This window comes from Sorex fumeus, unplaced genomic scaffold (assembly GCF_029834395.1).
Source record: "Sorex fumeus unplaced genomic scaffold, SorFum_2.1 ptg000007l, whole genome shotgun sequence".
NCBI lineage: Eukaryota > Metazoa > Chordata > Mammalia > Eulipotyphla > Soricidae > Sorex > Sorex fumeus.
Window position 1 is genome coordinate 46,027,399 of NW_026606064.1, and position 24,636 is coordinate 46,052,034.

The 24,636-nt window shown below is 41.6% G+C and overlaps 1 protein-coding gene across 2 annotated transcripts in view; it reads right to left on the reverse strand.

Annotated features, from left to right (window-relative positions):
* Nucleotides 1–7,884: 7,884 nt before the first annotated feature.
* The window catches only part of SMYD3 (SET and MYND domain containing 3), an 853,166-nt gene continuing 836,414 nt past the window's right edge, over nt 7,885–24,636 (reverse strand). For both annotated transcript variants that reach the window (XM_056133094.1, XM_056133103.1), the window contains 2 exons: nt 22,507–22,615; nt 7,885–8,272 (listed from right to left, as the gene is read on the reverse strand). In XM_056133094.1, the coding sequence (XP_055989069.1) occupies nt 8,171–8,272; nt 22,507–22,615 (211 nt within the window). In that variant the 3' untranslated portion in view covers nt 7,885–8,170. The remainder of the gene's footprint in view (nt 8,273–22,506; nt 22,616–24,636) is intronic.

Here is a 24,636-nt window from a genome sequence, read left to right on the forward strand (position 1 = left end):
GCAATAGATTTTGGAATATTGATTTTGTATACTGCTTCTTTACTGTGCTGGTTTATTGTTTCAAAAAGTATTCTAGTGGAATTCTTAAGGTCCTCTATGTAAATAATCAGGTCATATGCAAATAGTGAAAAATTTGACCTCTTTTCTAAATTGGATCCTTTTGATTTATTTTTCTTGCCTAATTGTCACAACTAGGATTTCCTATAGTATATTGAATAATAGTGGTGAAAATGTACACTGTAGTCTTGTGCCTGATCCCAAAGGAAAGGTTTTCAGTTTTTTGACATTGAATATAATACTGGGTATGGGTTTGTTATAAATGACTGCTACTATCTTGAGGAAGTTTCTGTCTATCCCCATTTTTCTGAGAGTTTTTATTAGAGACGTGTGTTGTGTATCTTTCTTTTTTTTGACATGGTATATTACATTAATTGACCTGCATATGTTGAACCATCCTTGCATGCCTGATATGAATACCACTTGATTGTGGTACATGAATTTTTTGCTATGTAGTTAGATTATATTTGCTAAAAATTTTAAAGGATATTTGCACTGCTGTTCATCTGTCTATGCTGATTTTTAAAAGGCCACTCCATTTTAATTCATTCACTTCATCCTCATTGCTGAAAGATACATTTTTTCTGGGCAAACTCTAGAGTTGCAAGCATTTTCTTTCTTCAAATTAGATCACCATCCTATAACTTATGACTTATAGTGATGCTAATGAGAAATCACCTGTGACTCTCACATCCTTTCGCAGGTAATTGCTTTTTCACTCTGATGGCTTTTGAGAGTTTCTCTTTTCTTTCAGTTTCCTAAAATTCACAATGATGTATCTGCTGTGGTTATCTTTTATTCATTATGCTTTGGATTCATTGGAACATTATGTAGATTAGTATCTTTAACAATTTTGAAAATTTTCAAGCATTATGTGTTCAAATTTGGTCGGCATATTCTCACTCAATTCTTTTAGGTCTTAGCATAATAGACATTATTAGCAAAATAGACATTATATTCGTATAATAGACATTATAGTACAGTAGACATCACTATTTCTTTTCCATCTATTAACTTATTTACTGTACTCTCCATATTTTTTGCTATGTGCTTTTTTATGGATAGTTTTTTCTGAGCTATATTTCAAATGATTTTTTTTAATATTTTTTCCTATGTGCTTTTTAATCAATTTCTTCTGATTTAAATTTTTTTAATTTCTCTGACCTATGGGCTGGAGCGATAGCACAGCGAGTAGGGCGTTCGCCTTACAAGCGGCCAACATGGCCGACCCGAGTTCGATTCCTCCGCCCCTCTCGGAGAGCCCGGCAAGCTACCGAGAGTATTCGATATGCCAGACACAGTAACAACAAAGTCTCCAATGGAGACGTTACTGGGCCCGCTCGAGCAAATCGACGATCAACGGGAGGGCCTTTACCTTTTTTTACCTATAAAATATAGGTCATGTTTGAAACTAATTTTCTCTTCTGCTATGAACAATCTGCTACCATCTTTTCACTTTAATATTATTTTCATTTCTAAATTCAATGTAATTCAAGTATGGCATAAATTTTTTGGTTTGGCAGTCATGCCCAACAATAATCAGGGCTTATTCCTGGCTCTGTGCTCAGATAGCACTTCTGGTGGGGTCAAGGGGTCATATGGGCTTCCAGGGATCAGTCCCGGGTAACTGTATGCAAGGCAGATGCCCTGATCACAATATGATCTCTGAGATCCCTCAAATGTGGCATTTTTATGATTGTTTATTCTCCTTACTTTAACAGCATATAATTTACTTAAATGAAATTAATTTATATTTATCAGTTGTGCATATACATACATATAAATGTATGTACACATATGTGTTATGTATGTGTGCATCTATCTATCTATCTATCTATATCTATATCTATAAATGTATAGTATTTCCAGGATTTAGATTTGAGTTTGTTGGTGCTATGTTTTCATGACAACCAACCTAGGCTGCTTTTATTCTTTAGTTTCTAGTCACAAAAGACTGGCAGTCCATTGATCTTGAAAAAGTAACAGGGGTGCTATACCAGAGATCTGGAGTAAAGGTGTCTTCTCCAGTAGTTTTACATTGGTTTCTACCAGAGATTTGAGGGAACTGCAAGTTGATAACCACCTCGTCAGTTTTTGACATGAATTACCTTGGTCAATATGGCTTCACCTATTTGGATCGCAAATTCACATAAGGTTCGACTTTTACACATTAGAGAAATAGGGCCTTATATTTGCCTTCTCTTTCCTTTAATTTTTTTTCTGTTAATCATCCTTAAGTCTATTTATCTTTATAGTAACTATTTATCCTTTTGAGGTCCAAATTTAGTTTGGACAGAATTTTTGTGTATTTGTTTTGGGGCCTCACCCAGTAATGTTCAGGGGTTACTCCTGCCTCCACACTCAGGAATTACTCTTGGAAGTGCTCTAGGAACCCTATAGGGTGCTGGGGATCAAACCTGGGTTGACAGCATATAAGGCAAGTACACTACTAGCTGCATTATGTCTAAAGTCCTGGACAGAATTTCTTTTGAAGACACTGCATTAGAAACTGAATGAGTCTAAGCCCTTTTGCCTTTTCCTTATGAAACCTTTTAAGTTCAAGTATGTGGCACTGATAAAAGTGTATGCAGTTTTGGTACTGATATCTAGCAGTATGTAAAACTTCTTGTTGCAGACTTTTAACCAAAAGTTTGTACTGAAAGTTCATGTGTTCGTAATATTTTTAAAACCTATTCTTGGATTTATTTATAAATCAACTTCAATAATTTTAAAATATAAATTTAAACTACATAACTATATTATTTCTCACTCATCAACTTAGCCAATATGTTTAAGGGATGTCTCAACTGGGGATGGTGTTATAGGTCCTTCCCAATCAGTTTGATCTCTTACAAACCTTGCACCAAAAGATGGCTTCAGTGTTTTCCTGAAGCTTCTGCCAATAATTGTTTGTCATAGGATTTTATGACACTCCACAGACAATGCCAGTCTTCTCCCCGTGCAATCCCAGCAAGTGTAACATCTCTTCGTTGTGATCCAAAAGAGAATTTTCAAGACATAACTCAGGGGAGGGCTCAAATGTGTGGAATTTCTTTTCCATTTCTGCAGTGAAGCTTGACCAGTGGGCCTCTGTGGTTTGTGGCTGTCTGGCTTCATCAAGTCCTATGTCTACCCTTTGCCTGCCCCTCAGCTTGGCTAGAGGACGTCTGGCCTGAGCTCCTAGAAGAAGCAGGCTTTCAAGGCAGTCTTCCTCCCCCACACTCTTGGCATTCATATGGCATGGCTATAAATTATGCCCAGCATGTTCATTTTCAGTTTAAATGTGTTCTCATCCCAGAGGAGCAACTAATGGCGTCAAGTTACTGATGTGAAAAAAGCCTGCCGCTACAATGACTATGGATTAATGAAATCGCAGTCATGGAGGCTGGGGCAGCAATAAATCGTTAGCCACCAGTGACATGGATTTTAAATTATGTTCTCCGTTTCTTTTTCCCTGCTCCAAACTTACTTCACCATAAAGTTGTTTGGTAAACGTTGACGGTTGCTTAAATGTTTGCTTTCTATTAAAAGTTGATGCAGGAAGGGCCCTTGCTCTTAAGGGTTCTTTCCTCAGAAAATGAGAAAGACAGCTGAAAGGGATTTAAAAATCTATCATGCTTTTCTCTAGGAGGCATGAAGGTAAATCTCTTAATCCAGGATCATCACTGACTGATAAATTTCATTCAGAAAACTGGCAAACATAGGGTTCTATCTGTGAGTTCTGCTCATTTGGCATTTATGCTTCTACTCTCAACTTCTATTGTAGTTTCCTCCCACACCCACCTGATGAATTAAAAATGAGGAACCAATATCATTGACACCAGTGCTTTTTTTAAATGATGTAACAAACAACACTTTATTTATTTTTTTAAATTTTTATTAGTGAGACATCATGAGGTACAGTTGTAGACTTACAAATTTTTTGTGCTTGGGTTTCAATTATACAATGATCAAATACCCATCCCTCCACCAGTGCCCATTTCCCACCACCATGGATCCCAGTATCCCTCCCACCCCCCTATCCCCCCCATCCCACCCTGCCTCTGTGGCAGGGCATTGCCTTTTGTTTTCTCTCTCACTGGGTGTTGTGGTTTGCAAAAGAGGCAATGGGTGACAATCATGTTTGGTCTATAACATGACCATGCTTTCAGCATGCTTCTCCCATCCTGGGAGGATCCTCCCAACACCCTTTATTTGGTGCTCCTTTCTCTATCTGAGCTCCCTTTTCTCCTAGCATGTGTGGCTGTCCTCCAAGTCATGGAGTAAAATTTGTGGTACTAATCTAGGCCATTCTTGGACACCAGTGCTTTTGAAAGGTAGCAAGTACTCTTTCCTTGAGATGAAGGACCCCAGGGAATCCATTTGCCATGGGAAGTTCAAGAATCACCAGTCATGAAAGTCAACTGTTCATATCTAGGGGTTTGTTTTTTTTTCCCTAGAAAGAAGATCTATGGACATCATCAAATTCACTAAATATAACACCAAAAATAGCTAAGGGACTTATATGCATAAATGGCTACAAATTTCTTTCCCTCCACAAATCCATGTCCCTGGAGTTGAACTTCATAGTTCTTTTTTTTTTCTTTTTTTGCTTTTTTGGTCACATCTGGCGATGCTCAGAGGCTACTCCTGGCTTTGCACTCAAGAATCACTCCTGGCGGTGCTCAGGGAACAATAAGGGATGCTGGGAATCCAACCTGGGTTGGCCACGTGCAAGGCAAATGCCCTACCTGCTGTACTATCGCTCCAGCCCCTGAACTTCATACTTCTTTTGATTGAGAAGAGCATTTATCCACACTAAATTCTGACTGGTCTTGTATTTGACTTTAGCCTGTGGAACATGAGATCACTTTAAAAGAATTTGCACACTGGGGCTTGCCAACTTACTGTTGCTGCATCTCTGCTGCCATGTGAAGAAGGGTGGAGTGACCAGTGAGCTTCATGACTCAATATCCTCGTTTCCCAGCTGGCCCACTAGCAACTGCAGGCAATGAATATGCCCCGGCTAGAAAAGCCAAACTAGGGTCAATTGGGAATTGTCCAGCCCAAACTGCTGGTATACCAAACTATGAAAATAAAATAAATGTTATTTTAATAGGCACTAAAAACTTAAATAAGCTCAAGGCAGTGTTTATTTGGAGCATCAGGCATTTGTCTTATGTAGTCTTCATATTTCGTTTCCCTAAAATCACAGTAATAATTTAATATCTATTTTTTAAAAAAATATTGAATCACCATGAGGTGGTTACAAGCTTTCATGTTTGGGTTACAATCACACAATTATCAAACACCCATCCCTCCACCAGTGCACATTTACCACCATCAATGTCCCCGGTATACCCCCCATCCCAACCTCCCCCTGTCTCCATGGCAGACAATATTCCCCATACTCTCTCTCTACTTTGGGGCATTATGGTTTGCAATACAGATACTGAGAGGTTATCATGTTTGGTCCTTTATCTACTTTCAGCACACATCTCCCATCCTGACCGATTCCTCAAGCCATCATTTTCTTGGTGATCCCTTCTCTATTCCAGCTGCCTTCTCCTCTCCGCTCATGAGGCAAGCTTCCAGCTATGGAGCAATCTTCCTGTCCCATGTATCTACTATCCTTAATAGGTGTCGGCTTCATGTTATGTTGTTTTATACTCCACAAATGAGTGCAGTCCTTCTATGTCTGTCCCTCTCTTTCTGACTCATTTCACTCAGCATGATACTATCCACGTCTATCCATTTAAAAGCAAATTTCATGACTTCATCTTTCCTAACAGCTGCATAGTATTCCATTGTGTAGATGTATCAAAGTTTCTTTAACCAGTCATCTATTCTAGGGCACTTGGGTTGTTTCCAGATTTTGGCTATTGTGAACAGTGCTACAATGAACATATAGATAGAGATGTCATTTCTACTGTGCTTTTTTTTTGGCATCCTCAGGATATATTCCCAGAAGTGGTATTGCGGGGTCATATGGAAGCTCAATTTCTAGTTTTTGAGGAACTGTCCATATTGTTTTCCAGAAAGGCTGGACTAGTGGGCATTCCCACCAATAGTGGAAGATCATCCCTTTTTCTCCACATCCACGCCAGCACTGGTTGCTTTTGTTCTTTTGAATGTGTAGAATTCTCTGTGGTATGAGATGATATCTCACTGTTGTTTTGATTTGCATCTCTCTGATGGTTAGTGATGTGGAGCATTTTCTTCATGTGCCTTTTGGCCATTTGTAGTTCTTTTTTGAGGAAACTTCTGTTCATTTCTTCTCTCCATTTTGTGATGGGGTTGGAGATTTTTTCTTATACCATTCCACTAGTGTCTTGTATGTCCTGGATATTAATCCCTTATCAGATTGACGTTGGGTAAATATTCTTTCCCATTCTGTGGGCTCTTTCTGTATTTTGGTCACTGTTTCTTTTGAAGTGCAGAAGCTTCTTAGTTTGATGTAGTCCCATTTGTTTATGTTTGCTTCCACATGCATGGTCAGTGCTGTTCATCCTTAAAGATGCTTTTAGCTTCAATGTCGTGGAGAGTTCTGCCTACATTTTCCTCTATGTACCTTATGGATTCATGTCTGATATTCAGGTCTTTAATCCCATTTTGTTGAATAGCATAGTACTGTTCTCTCAAGCCTGAGATTCAGCTGCTTTCACAAGTAAATAAAGAGAAAGTCCCAGACCATCTGATTTCAAGCCCAGTTTTTCTTATAAAACAGGCTTCAAAATACCTATCTGTGCTATTGTGCCTCTGAGAGATACTGTTTGGGTTAAAGAGGTGCTTGATCCATAAGCAGAAACAACTACAGAAAAGGTGGCAGAACTCATTAGCATGCAGGTTATAGTGTGGGTTTCAATGATCAAAGTGATCACCAGCTTGGTTCAGCAAGTAGACTCCAATTTCCAGTCATCAACTTTCTCAACTGCAAATGAGGCAGATTCCTTTGGGCTGGCTGAGATATCCATGTATCATTTTGGCCATGTCCAATGCCACCGTAGACCTTGCCACTTGCAGGAGTTGGGCAGGCTCCTGAATAGGAATCGAGGGCACATGAGTTGCTGCCATCACCTCTGTATTTCATTTCTTGCTTGTGAAATAAGGTGTGGGTGTGGGAAGGTTCTTTGAGAATCCTTTCAGCTGCAAGGATCCAGGGGCTTTAGGGACTACTAGAGTCTTATCTAAGCATCACAGACTAAACTGTTCTCAGGATTATTGAGCCATAAAAGAATTTAAGTTTTATGGGGGTGGGGGGCTGAGGGAGGAGGAGGGAGGGTGACAGAAAAGAAATGGTTTTCTGAATTTGTCTAAAGAAGAAAGTTGGAAAAGTAGGTCAGAGAATTGAAGAGTAATAGGGGGGGAAAAAACAGCATGCCTGATTTGAGCAGAATGTTAGAACCCTGCTTCCTCCAAGAAGGAGATTCATTCTCTGCACATGGCTCATTCAAACCACCAAGGGAATTGCAGGGAAAAGGCATGACTGACACAAAGGGTCATACAATACTCAGAGGGAGAGTTACACAGAGAGCAGAGAGTTCTGGGAGAAACAGTCTGCATTAAGATTTCCTATCCTTTTCTACTAGATCTAAAGGGACTTCTTTCCAGGACTCTGGATAGAACTCAGTGGATTACAAATGTAATTGGAAGTGAATAATGGACACATGTATTATTCACCACAAACAGTGAGGACAGCATTTGAAAATTCAGCATTGCCTGCCCCCCAAATGAACACAAGATTTTTCTCAGAAACAAAATGTGAAAGTAAATATGATTTTTATTCAGCTACCCCTATGTTTATGTTTATCCAAGGATAAAGTTATAAATCTGTCATGCTTAAAATAGGATTTTCTAACCTTAGCATTAACATCTTAACTATTAAACCTATCAAAGAATAAGCAAACACAATAATTTCTAGGTGGCATTTTCAACCTTTTATTGTATTTATTATAATCATGCTTCTCTACAGCTAATTATTCCTCTGGTTTGCAACCATATGTCTGCCCTTATTTACCTACATAAACACAGAAGAGCATTTCCACCAGGGGAGGTTCCCACAGCAAACTGCATAGTGTGTGACCTCAGTAAGTCATCCAATAAAGGGATGAGCAATGCCTCTGACTGAGTTCTTTCAAGATGCTCTTATGTTAGCATCACATTCTTCTAAGAGTAGAATTAAGTCTTCAATCAGGCTGTGCTCTCTTCCATGTGTCACTCTCATAATATCAAAAGCCTAAATAGAAAAGAAGACAGATTAGATTCCAGGTCTACAGTGTGAGAAGCATACGGTTCCCCCACAGAGACTATAAAGTGACAAAGATGATTTTTACTGTGGCACTTAGACAGGCAACTTACTCCTCTGGTAATGCAGGGGCCTGCTGTCCAATCATTGGGAGGGGTTGTTTGTGCATGCATTTATGGATAGAGACAGAAGTTTAAGGAAAGCTACAAAAATGATTAAGCAATGCGGAGAATGAAATATAATGCTGAGATCACTTTAAAATCAACCTTCATTTTTGTGTGTTAAGTTCAGTTCTCAGCCACATGCACCGTGATTATTAACATATATTTTTGTATTCTCTTTATCTCGTGACATTAAAGCAAGGGTATTTTATAATCTCTTCCATTCTAAACTTTCAGTTTATCACAAAATCTTACCAATCCTACCTGCAAAATATTTCTGAAATCTGGGTGAGTTGGTGGCTATATCAATAATAGAGATTAAAGGAAGTGGTGATGGTGACTTCCAAGGCCAGATTAGAATGGCCAAACCAGACTCTCCTTTCATGAGGCTGTTTGCCAGAGGAGTCCTGGGACTGCCACTTGCAAGCACTCTGGCTGAGAGTCTTAGCTGAGCCCACCATTCAAGCCAGTCTGCCTACACACCAGACCAGAAATTTGCCTAAATATGCCTCTAGATGTTTCCAGTCACCAGCCAGGAAGATTCTAATCTGCCCAATGAAAATCCCAGATGTTGTGGAAAGTAGGTAAGTCATTCATATTGTTATCAATTTGAATTCCTGACCCAAAGCATCTGTAAGTATAATCACAAGGTGGCTACTTTACCCTAAGTTTTGAAATGGTTCTTTATTAAGAAACACATTAATATATTGTCCAACAGGGCCTGAAAAATAGTACAGAGAGTAGGTCCTTGAATGTGGCCAGCCAGGGTTTGATACCAGCATGCCATATGGTCCTCCAAGCCCACCAGGAAGTGATTCCTGAGTGGAGAGCCAAGAGTAACCCCTGAACACTGCTGGGCATGGCCCCCAAAACAAAACAAATACACACACAAAATCGCAAATAACTGCAATGGCCTCAAAAGTATTTTTGTAATAGATAAACATAAAAATAGAAATAAAAGTATCTTATACTGTCTAAATGGGTGGCTTGGGGGATGTAATAAGGGTGAGTACCACACTACACCCATTGCATTCCATGTGAATGTGCCATCAGGAGACTGGAAAAGCATCAGGCAACAGAACCTTAGCCTTGGCTGTATAGGAATATTCACCAAAAGCACCCATGCCTAGACTCCACACAGAATTAACTGAGACTTGCCCTCTGTGGGTGAGCCATGAGCTCAGGATATTCTAACAAGCCCTCTGGGGTGAGAATTCATATAGTGATTTTTCTCGAATGACAGCCACTATTTATTATTCCATTTTAATTTATAGCCAGCGTAATTACCATTTTAATGGTCCTGTACAATTAATTCCATCATGTTTACAGACTGTAACTCACTAAGCTACTCTTGGAAATTGAGACTACTTGCAAATTGTTTTTGTTATGATATGTAGACTGTCCAATACTTGACCTTTTATTTCTTGGTGTCTAGACCACAACTGGTCATAACCTGTGGTACTCCGTGGCAACTCCTGGTTTGGTGTTGTTCCCAGTGGTGCTCAGGGCACTGGAACTAAATCAGGGGCAAGCAAAGTGTATGCTACAACCCTCTGAGCCTTCTCCCTGGGGGACACTTTGCTGAATGTTTAACCAACACTGCACTTTGTGTTGTCACATTTAAGTGTGAGCCACCAGTGGTGTATGGTGTAAGTGTTAAGTAAAATTCTTAGAAAGTAGAAGCACTTTGGGGAACAAATTGACAGGTCCCACATATTTAAGAGGAGGAAGTCATTAGCAGGAGTTCAGGTCTATGATTCTGACTATTTTTTTCTTTAAAAAACAGTGTTTTGGGGCTGGTATAAAATAGGCAAACACAGGGGATCTTGACACAGATTTAATGACTGAAGAATTAAAAATGAGTGAGAGAAAGATACCCCACTCCCAACTTTTTCTCTCTGCCTTGAAGGGTGCCCAGCTCACACAGTTGTAATCTCATGAGATTATTTCTGAGTCACAAGAGTTCTTGGTTTTCACTAGAGTTATCTGCCACGTTGGTCTGCAGCAAAATCCCAGGGGTAAGAGCAGGGGTACCAGGGAGGGGAGGAGTGGGAATCAGTCCTCCACCACGCAGGTCTTTAAGCTCTGAACAGATCAAAAGCAAATGGTGAATGACTGACATTTGGGGAATCAAGGCTTCATGTTTTAGTGCCCTGCTCCTCACCTCGTACCCCTGTCCTGCTCTTGGTCCTCCATCACTCTACATCAGGTCTACGCAAACAGTGGAATAAGAGCATAATTTTAAAAGGTTTTTAAAGCAAAGATATGCTTCAGGTCCTTGCTGGGAAATTCTCTCACTTAAAAAGCAGTCTTAGATTTTTTTCTTCTTTTCTATTCAACAAAGGGTCAGGTGGACCGTGGTCTAGCAATGAATGCGAATGTCTGAAAGGGGAAACACCCCTCCACTGGGCCCATTTGTAGTAGTCTAGGAAAAGGCCAGGCCTGACCTACCAGGGGCTCATGCCCCTCCCTACATTTATGATGCCCCCTGCCCAGTGAGGTCCCAGCAGTTTCTCAGATGCAGGCTGACACCAGCTTCCCACGCTTCTGGGTATATATCTTCCCACTTCCTCATACAGAGAATCACCTGTGTCCCTCTGTGTTTAGACTCTCAATCTAAATGACCAGATCAGGTTGACCCACATGTTTTCACATCCATTAGAGGCCCCAATCTCCCTCCCATCTTACATTTCCATTTCTCCCCACTCCCAGCTCTCAGAATAAGGCCTATCCTTCCAGAACCAAAGTGAATGGGACAGATCCTGTTCACTAGAGAGGCAGACCTGCCAGTCCCATTACAAGCAAGTGCCTGAGCATCAGCAGGAAGTGTCCAGCCCTACAGCCAATCTGGTATTGTAGAGCCCAGTCAGGAAGAGGAAGGTGGCTGGCGTTCCTCTGGTGCCCCCTTCCATACCTCCCAGCCTGCTTCCTCGTGGAAGGGTCACGAGCACAAGCTGGTACGCCTAATCATTGTTTATCCTGTTTGGCCTGAGACGAAGTCCCAAAATGAGCATATGACTGTCAAGACTCAATCTAACATTTAGTCCATGTCTGCAGGAATAAACCTGGGGACAGTCTGCAGGGACTGAGGAGAGGAACTGGAGGGTGCCACAGATATGACTTCTGAGGCCTATTGAGAGATCACAAGCCCCCCTGCCCCAGGCAGCATTATGCTGGTGTTTTCTTATTTGGTTATAAATATAATATGGGAAGGAGGGGTGGGGACAGCTCCTGAACATATATGCATGTGCAAGATTTAGATATTGAATCTTACTCCAGGACTGGTTAGAAGCAGCAAAGAATTGGATTTAGCAGAGTTCAGAAGATCAACCTGAAGCTACTGAAAAAGACTAGCATCATTTAGGGAGAAGAAACTAAATACAGATACAATGAAACAGTCAACAATAGTGTTTTCTCAAAGAAGGAAGCAGGATATATGTGAAAAATAACTTTCGGACTATCTTCTGCATGTGCATGAGTGGTCTGCCATGCTTGGGTGGACAGGAAGCTGAGGCTCAGACCACATGGGCCTTGTACTGGACATCACCGGGAACTGATGGAGAGATAAGCAGGAGCAACAGGTCTCAGTAACATGACAAGAGGGCCCAAGGGGGCTGTAGGTCCTAGCTGCTTTCCATAACTGTCTCAGTCCACTGGGAAGATGAGGTTGTCCCCAACCCCGGTAAGAAACAAACCAATAAGCTGAAGTTATGTTAAATTTTTGACAATTCAGAGCAATTGTTTCCTGTAACTGTCTCCCTTCTCTCAGCTCCTCCTAACTTCACCACATGCTCACGTCAGCCAGACCAATCTTATTTTAATTTCCTCCTGCAGTATATAAAACAGATTAAGGAAATATAAAATTGGAGCTGGCTTGTGCTGGGAAAAGCTTATCTCTTTCCATTAAATTTTATTTTTTTAATGGTAGCATTTAAAAAGAGCCTGCACATAATCTTCCACAGAGGACTCATTTGAAGCCTCCAAGGGGGTTGCTGCACCCGTGTACTGACGCTAAATGTCACACGAGAAATGGCAGCACAAATTGTCTGCCATGTGACAGTCTTGGTCCCTCAGGAACAAAGATGGGGTTCCCAGAACTGATTTCAATCTCATCACATCTTATTATTATTTTTTAGTAATTTTAGAATTGAGGTTATATATTAAGTAAAATGAATTCAATCAAATTACAATTTAAAGTTGCAAACAATATAGCTTTCTTATTAATTTTTAATATAAATATATTAAGCTTATCAAAGATCTCATATACTCTCTACCATGAGCCTGAGGGAATCCAATAAATGACTTCTCCAAGCATGATTTAAATATGGATATAAAAATTGGAGAGAAAAGAAATGTATGCATGATAAGAACCTCTGAATCAATCACAACAGGGGAAGAAGTCAAATTTTCTCCTTCTGCCTGTCTGGGGATGAAAGTATAACAGGGAGGGGAGGGGAGCCACAGAAGAGGAATGGGGCGTTCAGAGTTGGAAAGGTAAGAAGCAAGAGCTCCACTCATTAAACAGCTCCAGAGTTGAAGAAAATTTCAAAGCTTTTGTGACCTGTCTGTGCTCCTGCTAACTCTTTCAGACTCTGAATAAACGTTGAAGCTGCTAGGAAGATCTGTCCTCCTGTAAAAAATTTTTTTTTGTAAAAAAATTTTTCTTACAGAAAACAGGTATTCACTCCATCACTAAATATTTTCTAGGAAGTTGTGATGAACTTTGTTTGCTCTGAAGAAAGGAAAGTGGGAATCCAGTCCTGATAGTCAGAGAAACAATTCTAGCAAGGTAGGGGGGCTTAGGGAGAGATAGAAAGGTACTGGGGTGCTCAGAGGAGGGAAGAAATAGTACGGCCAGAGTGACCCAGCAGGGGTTATAGGCAGAATGAATTAGGGTAGTGCTTTTCAGTGGTAGTAGCTACTCCATAAAGAGAGTCAATACTGTGTTTATATCTTTCAGTCAGTGGCTATCAAGCAGCTGAGAATCAGAAAAAGTCATGTTCCTGTCTTAGCCTCAGTTTCCTTAACTGAACGAAATTGGACTAGATCAATTCTAAGAGTCAACCTGTCGTTTACTGCATACAGTTAGGATTTCTATGTCTTCTTGGTAAATGAAACTATTAAAATATATTATATAAGGTCCCTTTGCATCTCTAGTAAAATTTCTTTGTTTTGAATTCACACTGTCACTGTCACTGTCCTCCCATTGTTCATCGATTTGCTCGAGTGGGCCCAGTAACGTCTCCATTGTGACAATTGTTACTGTGTTTGGTATATCGAATACGTCACAGGTAGCTTGCCAGGCTTTGCCATGCAGGTGAGATACTCTCGGTAGCTTGCCGGGCTGTCAGAGAGGGGTGGAGGAATCGAACTCGGGTCAGCCATGTTGGCTGCAAGCAAGGCAAACACCCTACCCGCTGTGTTATCGCTCCAGCCCTACCTTATATAATTATATTTAATGTGTGTTTCTTACAGAAGTCTTTGAAGTACATTTTAAAACCATAAGTATCAATTTATGAATTTTCTAAAACGTTTCTTCATTTTCAAGAGTGTTTTGACTCTTAGGGTCCCTCGATCTTTAATCTAAATTTTAGGATAGGTTTTTAATTTCTGAAAAAAAGAAAAAAAAGTTGGAAACTTGAAGGATTTCTTAAGTAGTAATGATATTTTAATGATATTGAAGTCGAAAGAAATTAAGAGCTACATTCACTATTAAGACTGTAAACCTAGTTTGAGCAGGGATGACTGAAAATGTTGACAATGTCCCTTTTACCTTGTCCTAAGGGGTAAGAGGACAAAACCCATAATCAAAAACCTTTGCTAGTTACATGAGGGAATTTATTGATTCACCCTGGGCTCTCATCAGTTGCCAACCTACCCTTCCTGCAAATGCATTTCCTCATTCTCTTTTTCTATAGAAATTGCTTCCTGTGACCATGCAGAAATGTTTTTGGGGAACATGAGTCTGCCATTTTCTCAGGCCACTAACCCTGAATAAACATGTTTTTCTAGTATCAACTTTAATCTCTCGAAAATTGACGTTCAAAAGTTGAACACCTGAACTTGAGTACAGTATCAATATTAAGACTTTCAATCATAGACTCTGGAGCAATAATATAGTAGGTAGGGCACTTGCTTTGCATGTGGCAGACCTGGTTTTGATCCCTGGTACCTCAGATGTTCTCCTGAGCCTGCCAGGAGTGATCCCAGAGTGCAAAGCCAGGAGTAAACAGTGAACACAGCCAATACTCAAAACAAAAACAACAAATGTATTCTGCCTTAATTATTATCTCAAGTTTTATAATTGTCAGTGTTTTATAATTAGCTCCTTAAAAATACTTAATTTCTAAGTATTTTTTCTTTTACATGCTACTGTAATGAAACTGTAAATGAAACTGTTCTCTTAAATTCTTTTCTGAGTGCTTCAGTATCAGTGTTTGGAAGTGCAACAGACTTTATATTAACCTTATATGATTTATATATAATTTATATACTTAATGTAATGTGGAGTGCTGGAGTGAGAGCAGAGCGGTAGGGCATTTGCCTTACACACAGCCAGCCGGGCTGAGCCAGGTTCAGAGAGGCCCTCTCAGAGAGCCCGGCAAGCTAGCGAGAGTATCTTACCTTCATGGCAAAGCCTGGCAAGCTACTCATGATGTATTCGATATGCCAAACACAGAAACAACAAGTCTCACGATGGAGACATTACTGGGCCCGCTTGAGCAAATCAATAAACAACCGGAGGACAGTGCTACAGAGCTACAATGTAATGTATATACATGGTATATAATTCATAGAAATATATTAGCTTTATATTCTGCTACTTAACATTTTATTATTATTTTTGAGGTCTATCTGACATAACAGTTTTATTTTTTTGTTTAATATTTTTATTTTTTTAAAAAAATTTTTATTAGTGAAACACTATGAGGTAAAGTTGTAGACTTACAAATTTTTGTGCTTGGGTTTCAGTTATACAATGATCAAGTACCCATCCCTCCACCAGTGCCCATTATCCACCACCACTAATCCCAGTATCCCTCCCACCCCCTGCATCCCACCCTGCCTCTGTGGCAGGGCATTTCCTTTTGTTCTCTCTCCTTTTGGGTTCTGTGGTTTGCAAGAGAGGCATTGAGTGGCAATCATGTTCAGTCTATAGTCTACTCTCAGCATGCATCTCCCATCTTGGGAGGATCCGCCCAATACCCTTTATTTGGTGTTCCCTTCTCTATCTGAGCTGCCTTTTCCCCTAGCGTGTGCGGCTAGTCTCCAAGCCATGGAGTAAACCTCCTGGTACATATCTAGGCTATTCTTTTTTTTTTCATCATCATCATCACAGGCCTCCTGTTGTTCATCGATTTGCTCGAGCAGGCCCAGTAACATCTCCATCATGAGACTTGTTGTTACTATGTTTGGCATTAGTGAGACATCATGAGGTACAGTTGTAGACTTACAAATTTTTGTGCTTGGGTTTCAATTATACAACGATCAAATACCCATCCCGCCACCAGTGCTCAGCTATTCTTGGGTGTTAGTTTCCTATTTTGTTACTTTATGTTCCCCAGATGAACGCAATCTTTCTATGTCTGTCCCTCTCTTTCTGATTCATTTCGCTTAGCATGATACTTTCCATGTAGTGCCACTTGTATGTAAATTTCATGACTTCATCTTTTCTAACAGCTACATAGTAATCCATTGTATAGATGTACCAAAGTTTCTTTAACCAGTCATCTGTTCTCGGGCACTCAGGTTTTTTCCGGATTCTGGCTATTGTAAAGAGTGCTGCAATGAACAAACAAGTGCAGATGTCACTTTGACTATACTTTTTTGCCTCTCTGGGATATATTCTCAGGAGTGGTATTGCTGGTCTAACATAACATTAGTTTTAGATGTTCATGAACTTTGGGGCCAGAGAGATAGACCAGACCACTAGCTATGGCTCACCATCCTCACCAAATAAGCTAAATGTTGAGCGTATATACATGTTTCTCTGGTGTGTCAGTAGTTCTGATCATATTCCTAAATAGGTAAAAGACATAGGCCGGAGAGATCGTACAGGAGTTACGATGCTGTAAGGTGCTTGTCTTGTCTGCAGTCAGGCTTGGTTAGGTCTGAGGCACCACATGATTACTTCACTCCTGCTAGGAAAGATCCCTAAGAACAGAGCCAGTAATAGTCCAAAGGAACAGGGGGTTTGACCTCCTGTTTGTTCCCTCCCCTCAAAAGAAAATGAAAAAAGTTAAGAATCACTGTAGTCTTAATTCTGTAAGATTAAATCACTATAATTAATGGGAATAATTGGGTTTCATAACCTCAATTAGTCACTTTTGGGCTGGAGCGATAGCACAGTGGTAGGGCGTTTGCCTTGCAAGTGGCCAACCCAGGTTCGATTCCTTCCCGTCCTCTCAGAGAGCCCAGCAAGCTACCGAGAGTATCTGGCCTGCAAGGCAAAGCCTGGCAAGGCTACCTATGACGTATTCGATAAGCCAAACACAGTAACAAGTGTCACAATGGAGACGTTACTGGGCCTGCTCGAGCAAATCGATGAATAACGGAAGAACAGTGACAGTGACAGTCACTTTTGCGGTTCTAAATGCCAGGCAGACAGAAGGGAGAAGAGCAAATTCTGAGTCTGAGCCTGAATTCCTTGCACAGGAACAGGAGAAGTTACAAAGAGCCTCCAAATGTAGACTATTTCAAGAAAAGACTGGAGAGAGGTTTACAGTTAGGGTTTGCATTTAATTTATACTTAAATAAAAAATGGGTATGCAGGCTGGTGGAGAAGCTATTGGTTTTTGGGGGGCTTTTTGTTTTTTGTTTTTGTTTGCATAGCTTGACCTTAAGGAAAAAAGCAGAAGTTATGAGCCAGGCGCTGGCTAGGGCACTATGTAGAGTTTAGAGAGAGAAGAGGCTCACTGTTAATACAGCACAGATGAAGGTGGTTGCCCTTGAGGCCCAACATGTCAAATTTGTGGCTAACACAATCCTTACAAGAAATAAATGGAATGAAATGAAAGTTTCTTAGACAGGAAAATGCAGGAGGAAAGCCCTAAGATGGGGTCTCCGTCTTCGAAGACCTTGCTGTCTGGTGCCCACAAGTGCATGTGTGTCAGCTATATCCAGTGGAGACCAAAGATTAAACCAAATCAGTGCTGAGTTAAGTGGATTCTTTTCTTGGAGGAGGTGAATACCTAACTGAATCTCTAACAAGATTCAGTTCTGTTTATGAAGTTTCTATTTATGAAGTCTTTCTAATTTCTCTTCCAAACTTATCCTTTGAAACCTTTATTGAAGATTATCCTATTATTTACAAAGTTTCTAAGACAAGTCAGAATACCTAGATTATACGTGTTCAGCAGCTTCCCCTTTACATAAAGAAAAAAGAAAAAAAATAACGCAAAACTACTTGGAAACCCCCTTGGAAATCTTCTTTTTTTAAGTTAATAAACAGGAAGTTCCCCCAATACCCTAACACCCCACCCACCTGTGGTGGAGTGGTAACACCCATTTTGGGGAAAACTGACTTAGAATTCAAATCTACAGGAACATTCATTTCAAAGGCAAAGACTGTCTTCTCAGTCCCTTTCCAGGTTATACAAGCCCAGAGAAGCTTCTGGAAGAGAGTCTCTACAGGAAAAAATTGACCACATAAACTTGTGAAGAGAAGGACAGGTTTGGGTTGTTTCTCTGCCAGCAAATGGTCAGCAATGGTTGAGAAGATCAGATCTATCAGTCTATGCAAGTGAAAGGACAGGGTCAGACAGGGCATTTAAACCCTGCTTGTTTCAAACTTAACTGCACACAAGGAATCTTCTGAACAGGCTCAAAATACTGACACCTGGTCCCACCCTCAGAGATGATTCTGATATCACTGTTAGGATTGTGGTCTGGCCCTCAACTCTGCAGGAATATAAGAAAGACAGTAAGATATATCAAAGCTCTGCAGGTGATTCAAATAAGGAAAGCTTTAAAAACTTTTTATCATTAAAAAAATCCATTCATTCAAATATTTGACAGAACTTGCTGTGTTTAAGGCATATGTGACTATGTTAGGTGACACAAAGAGACACAGAAAGTACATAAATCAGAGTCCCTTGAGAATTCTTCCTTACCCTTGAGGAAGAGAACACAGGGGCTGATAAAAATCATTCAACAGTGGATCCACCATCTAACCTCAACTACAAATACCAGTGTTGAAGGAACTGGGCGAACAATCAGAATGAGGGGCTCCTATAACAATAATAATCCTTCATAGTTTTAAAATATCTGAGACATGGCAAAACACATTCTTAAACATTATCTTTTTTACTTCCTTAACACGCCAGGAAAATGATATCCAGAGGAATTAGGAAACTTGCCTCATTTTGCAAAAAGAGTGATTGTGGGACTTGAACCAGAACCTACTGAATCTTCATGAGTGCTTACTCTATTGGTAACCAGCTTTGCCTGTGTTGTACATTTGCATTCTGATCAATAATCAGAACTCAGCAAGAGATGCCCTGACTTTCCTTGAGTCAAATAGGAGGTCTGCAGTAAGGCTATGATTTAAACATTGCATGATATGGGAAGGGGGGCGTAATGGGCCGTCCTTCACGCCCGACCGAGGTCACCAGCTGCCCCCCACGAGCGGCTCTCCGGCACGGCCACGACTCCAGAGCACAGAAACCAATCTATTAACTATCTAACTTTTAATAGAAATACTTCCAGGGTTAATAAGTAAAATAGCAGAAATCCAAAACCGCGCGGCTGCTATTGCGGCCGCGCGACATCATTTTATTCTTAAACCAAGCTGTAGAAAGCAAATCATTTCACAACGCTGTTTCAGCATACCTGATTGGGGGGGGGGGTCGTAAACTCTAAACAATAATTGTGCATCTTCTATCGAAACAATGTATCTAGTCAAAGTAGATAGAGTATTAACTAGAACTCATCTGCCTCACAGGAATTGGGATGGGTGGGAGGTGGGGTTCTATTGGGGTTCACGGTTAAAAATAAGTATTGGTAAAGGGAAATGTGTTTGATATTTACATGACTGAGACTAAACCCGAAAGCTCTGTAACTTTCCCCACAGTGATTCAATAAAGAAATAAATATTAAAAAAAATAAACATTGCATGATAAACATTCTGTTGCTTTTCCAAGACTCTTTCATTCTCCAGCTACCTGGGTCTATGCTTGGTACCTCGAAATAAAGATGCTAAAACAGTGACAAACATAAGCTTCTGGAGGAAGTAGGGTAGCATCCCAGGAGGACATAAGTAAGAGAATGGAGCTGGGAATGAGAGGTATAGATAGGCAATAAGAATGCATTTAGAGCTGGTGATGGTCAGTACAAGTAACCCAGACCATGCCATTCCACAAATCCTAATCTGTACATCAGTCTGCATTTGTTTAAACTTGTCTTTCTAGCCAAGGATGTTAATTCTGTGTGCAGTGGCAATAGTAAAACCTCACATAAAGAACAAAAGAAATCCAGATCTCTGCTTTCCTCTCCACTTTCTCCTCTGAGTTGCATAAGGGACTCCAAAGAAGTTTCTACACACTGAGATTTCCTAGAGAGGCTTATATATTTAATTGGGCGAGTCTCTAGGTAAAGAACAGAACCTTGAATTGCAGCCTGGATTTAGTGACTTGTTCATGTCTGTCTCCTCCATTGAATTATAAGGACAACACTAGTTCCTACTCAGAATAGAAGCATTTAACCAAGAAACGTTGAATTAAACTGAATAAAATAGATCTAACTCCATCTGTGTTTGCCTATGGCATAGCTCTTGCATATATTCAAACTTTAGCTCCTTCAACTTTCAAACAAGAATGAAAAACTCTTAGCCTGCTCACCTCATGTGGTAATTGTCTATCACAAGGATCCTGTATATCTGCACAGTATCAATACATTTAGTCCTTTAGAAGCATAAGGAATTAACTTAATCCTCCTAAAACAGTTATGTGCAGATGAATTTACGGGAATTTTCCCATAAAGACTTGAGCAAATTTGTCTATTGTATTTTTCTATCAAAAACCTCATATAGTAGATTTTTTTTTTCTGCATCACTTGAGTGCCTGAAAACTCTTAGCAAGACCAGAAAGGAAAGCTCTCCCTGAGACCGTTAGGTATTCTTACATCAGTCTGGGCAAGAATGCTGGGTCAGCTAAAAACAAGAATTTTGTGTCTTCAGGAAGCACAGTGTTCTTGTTGGCCAACAACTGATTTCAGTTAGAGGAGAAAAAGGGAACATTGTCAGCACATAAGAAAAAAGAATACAGGGGCTCCCAAATTTCCTATTTTCTCAAGTAGAGGGAAATCTCTGCATTTCTGTTTGGGAGGAGGAGTGGTGTTAGTGGTGTTAGTCTTCACCTATAATCTCTCAAAACGAAGCTCTTGCGCTTTGCAACAGAAAGTGGCCTCTCATTAGATACTTGTTAAGCACATTTACTTACTTAACAAATGGACGCTCCCAGAATTCCCCACCTAGATACATCCTCTTGTTGGGTGCACCCTGGCTATGCTTGAGGAATACACCCAGCATGGAGTGGCCGAGTCCTGGTCGCCTTTTGAGAGAGCCCAGTCCAGTTCAGATGTGAGCTCTTCACTGAGGTTCTTCTGCAGACACGGGTGCATGGTGCCAGCATATTGGGTACAGTTCCTCACATGCAGCTCTGCACAACCACTGGTGCCAGAAATGACACAGGAATTTTCCTTTCAGAAGTCATGGCATGGGGGCTGGAGTGATAGCACAGCAGGTAGGGCGTTTGCCTTGCATGTGGCCAACCTGGGTTAGAGTTTCAGCATCCTATTTGGTCCCCTGAGTACCATCAGGAGTGATTCCTGAGTGCAGAGCCAGGAGGAACCCCTGAGCATTGCGGGGTGTGACCCAAAAAAGCAAAAAAAAAGTCATGGCATGGATGAGAAGGGTCTCTGCTTGGAAGGCAGGAAAGCAGAGCGTTCTGGGCTTCCAGGACCAGAGGAGACTCACTGAGGAGAAGGAAGCAGTTCTCTTCAACAGTGTGTCCCAACCAGGATCTGACTCTCCCATTATCGCTAGCATAGTACCAATGTCCCTCCTTTGTCTTTCCTCCCACTATGAATACTTCCAAAGTTCCACATTGGTTAGATGGTGCTGCAAGACTACAATGATAACCACAAAGAATCGTGATCTTCTTATGATTTTTGGAAAGGGAGAGGGGTGTCACTGATAAGTGCACTATTAATAAGAGGGCAGAGAACTGAAGATTCACAGGGGCCAGAGTGATAGTGCTAGGGAATAAGGTACTTGCCTTGCACATGGCTGGGTTCAACCTGGGTTCAACTGGAGCTGGGTTCAACTCCAATCTCTGTGCATTGATAAGAGTGATCCCTGAACTTATGCTAGGAGTAAACCCTGAGCACTGCTTGGTGTGGTCCAAACCCCAAATTAACAAACAAATAAGGAATTGTAGGAGTATTTGGATCTTAAAGGATCCATAGAGTTCTATCTAAACCAGGAGAATGTGGGGAGAGGCCTTTAAATCAGAGGCAACTGCTTCAAGTAGACCTAAGTGTGAACAAAGTGTGCATTGGGCAACAGTGAGTGGTTTCCTACACCCTGACTAAGGGGAGAGGGAAGGAGGGGTGAAAGGAGGTGGGATGCAGACACGGTCAAGTTGTTTCCTCTGGGCAGTGTATGAGAGGCCTGGGGAAGGGTTCAGACTGAGATAGGCACAAATAGGATGGTGACATTCTGAGGTTGGCTTGCCCAGTATGTGAGATAAGAATGTTTAATTTTCATGATTTGGTGAGTTATTTGATTTCACATTGGTAATTCAAAGCAAACCCTGGTGGGCATGTTTATACATGGGCTGCTTATACACAGAGCTATGCTAACTAGTCCAATCAGGCTTTCTCTGAGCTGGTTGGTAAATATCTATTTAAGTAGGTGCCTGCGTGTGTGTGTGTGTGTGTGTGTGTGTGTGTGTGTGTGTGTGTGATGCATGTGGATTCTGAGTTGATGAGAACCACAGGACAAAGCCAACTAAAAGCCAGAAAAAGGATTCTTGGCAGAACTGTTTGAGATCTTGACACACTCACCAATCTCAGATTCTTCATCGCTTGGGGAAACATGCCTTGGTGTAATTGCAGTTTGCCAACTTTCATTACTTGCACACCTCTCACAGGATGGCTTCCTGGGTAAAAGATTCTGGAAGAAACCAAATGGCAAGCAGTGTCAGTAGCGCCCACACAGGCAGTCAATATTTTATTATGAGATGAAAAACTTCAGAGCAACACTAGCACTGAGTGTTCTGTTAGTGTTAATGAGCTATAGAGAAGAAACTGGCTCTGTAATCCAGGAGAATTAAATACTTCGGGGGAGGTGGGTTGCAAGCATATTTTCAGTCTTCTGTTCCCCAGAATGCTTTTTGCATTAGGAAAAAACAACAAAACAAAACAAAACAAAAACAAACTGGAACTAGCATGCCTCTGGAATGCTAGTTTGGATCTCTGCATTTCTGTTTGGGAGAAGGAATGGGAATACAGGTGTTAATCTTCACCTACAACCTCTCAATAAAAAGTTCCAGCACCTTGGAACAGAAAATGGCCACTCATTAGATAGTTGTTAAGTAAATGAATGGATGCTCTCAGAATTCCTCACCTAGATACATCCTCTTGTTGGGAGCAACCTGGTTATGCTTGGGGGACACTCCCAGCATGGTGCATAGGGAATCATGCAGTGAGGAGAATCAAACTCAGAGCCTCATCTGTACAAAGCTAGTGTTCTACCACTCACTGGGCCATATCCCCTCCATCCTCTCCTTTAACTGTAAATCTTTCTGAATCTTGTTCCTCACAGTCTTCCTTTCTTACATGACCATACTCATTTATTTCAGCATCTCGCTGCATTAGAGTGCTCTTTATTCAGGATCCTGGCCTGCTGAGGAATTTAATACAGACTTGATCTTTTTTTCACACATAACAGGATATAACAGGGGGCTGCAATGAACCAAGGAATGGAAACTCAGGGCTGGGGGTATGGTGCCGCCAGCAGGTCAATCTGTACCTGTGAGGCGAGTGCATCAGCAGCCTCATGGCGCCTTCAGACTTCCAGATACCCCAAAATTGCTGCTGTACCTTTGGCCAGACCCCAAAAACTTGGGGCAAAGTTTACCAAGAAAGTAAACGGCCAAAAGTTAGGTATGTGGGAAACACACCCACAAACCACCTCCGGCTCAGCTATATAATTGGAAGCAAGGCCTCTGTGGTTCCTGATTGAACTGCTTAATGGACATGATCCCAGAGACTCAGAAACGAATCTCAGAACCCAGTGGCTTTAGGTAGAAATGCGTCTGGTCTCTGCAGTAGGCTACCGGTGCTGGGCCAACCCAGGTGGGAATAGGTTTCGTGCCTTGGCCTACTCCCCCTGGCGGCCCAGTGGCTGCCATCCGTCTGAGGCCACTGGATAGTCACATTTGGGCCCCCAAATGTGACGAGACACACAGGGCCTCGCGGGATGAGGTTGGAGCCAGGCTTGTCCTCCCCACCCCAACGAGACCCCGAGTCATCGCCCATGAATGGCCTCTCTGGCTCCTGATCAAGCTGCTTAATGGCCATGATCCCAGAGACTCAGAAACAAATCTCAAAACCCAGTGGCATTTGGCAGAAATGCATCCAGACTCCACAGTACGTTACTGTCGCCGGGCCACCCCAGGGAGGAAAGGGTGTTGTCCCTCCGCCTGCTCCCTCTTGGCGACTTGGTGGCTGTCATCCTCCAGAGGCCATTGGACAGTGAGGCTTGGGCCCGCAGTGACGAAACTTGTTGGGTCTCACGGGATGGGGGGGGAGGTGGAGCCGGGCCTGTCCTCCCCACCCTAACGAGACCCCAAGTCATCGCCCACAAACGGCCTCTCTGGCTCCTCATCAAGCTGTTCAACGGCCTTGATCCCAGAGACTCAGAAACAAATCTCAAAATCCAGTGGCTTTTGTCAGAAATGTGTCCGGACCCTGCAGTAGGTTACTGTCGCTGGGCCACCCCAGGGGGGAATGGGTGCTGTCCCTCTGCCCGCTTCCTCTTGGCGACTTGGTGGCTGTCATCCTCCAGAGGCCATTGGACAGTCAGGCTTGGGCCTGCAGTGACGAAACTTGTTGGGTCTCACGGGATGGGGGGGAGGAGGTGGAGCCGGGCCTGTCTTCCCCACCCCAATGAGACCCCAAGTCATCACCCAC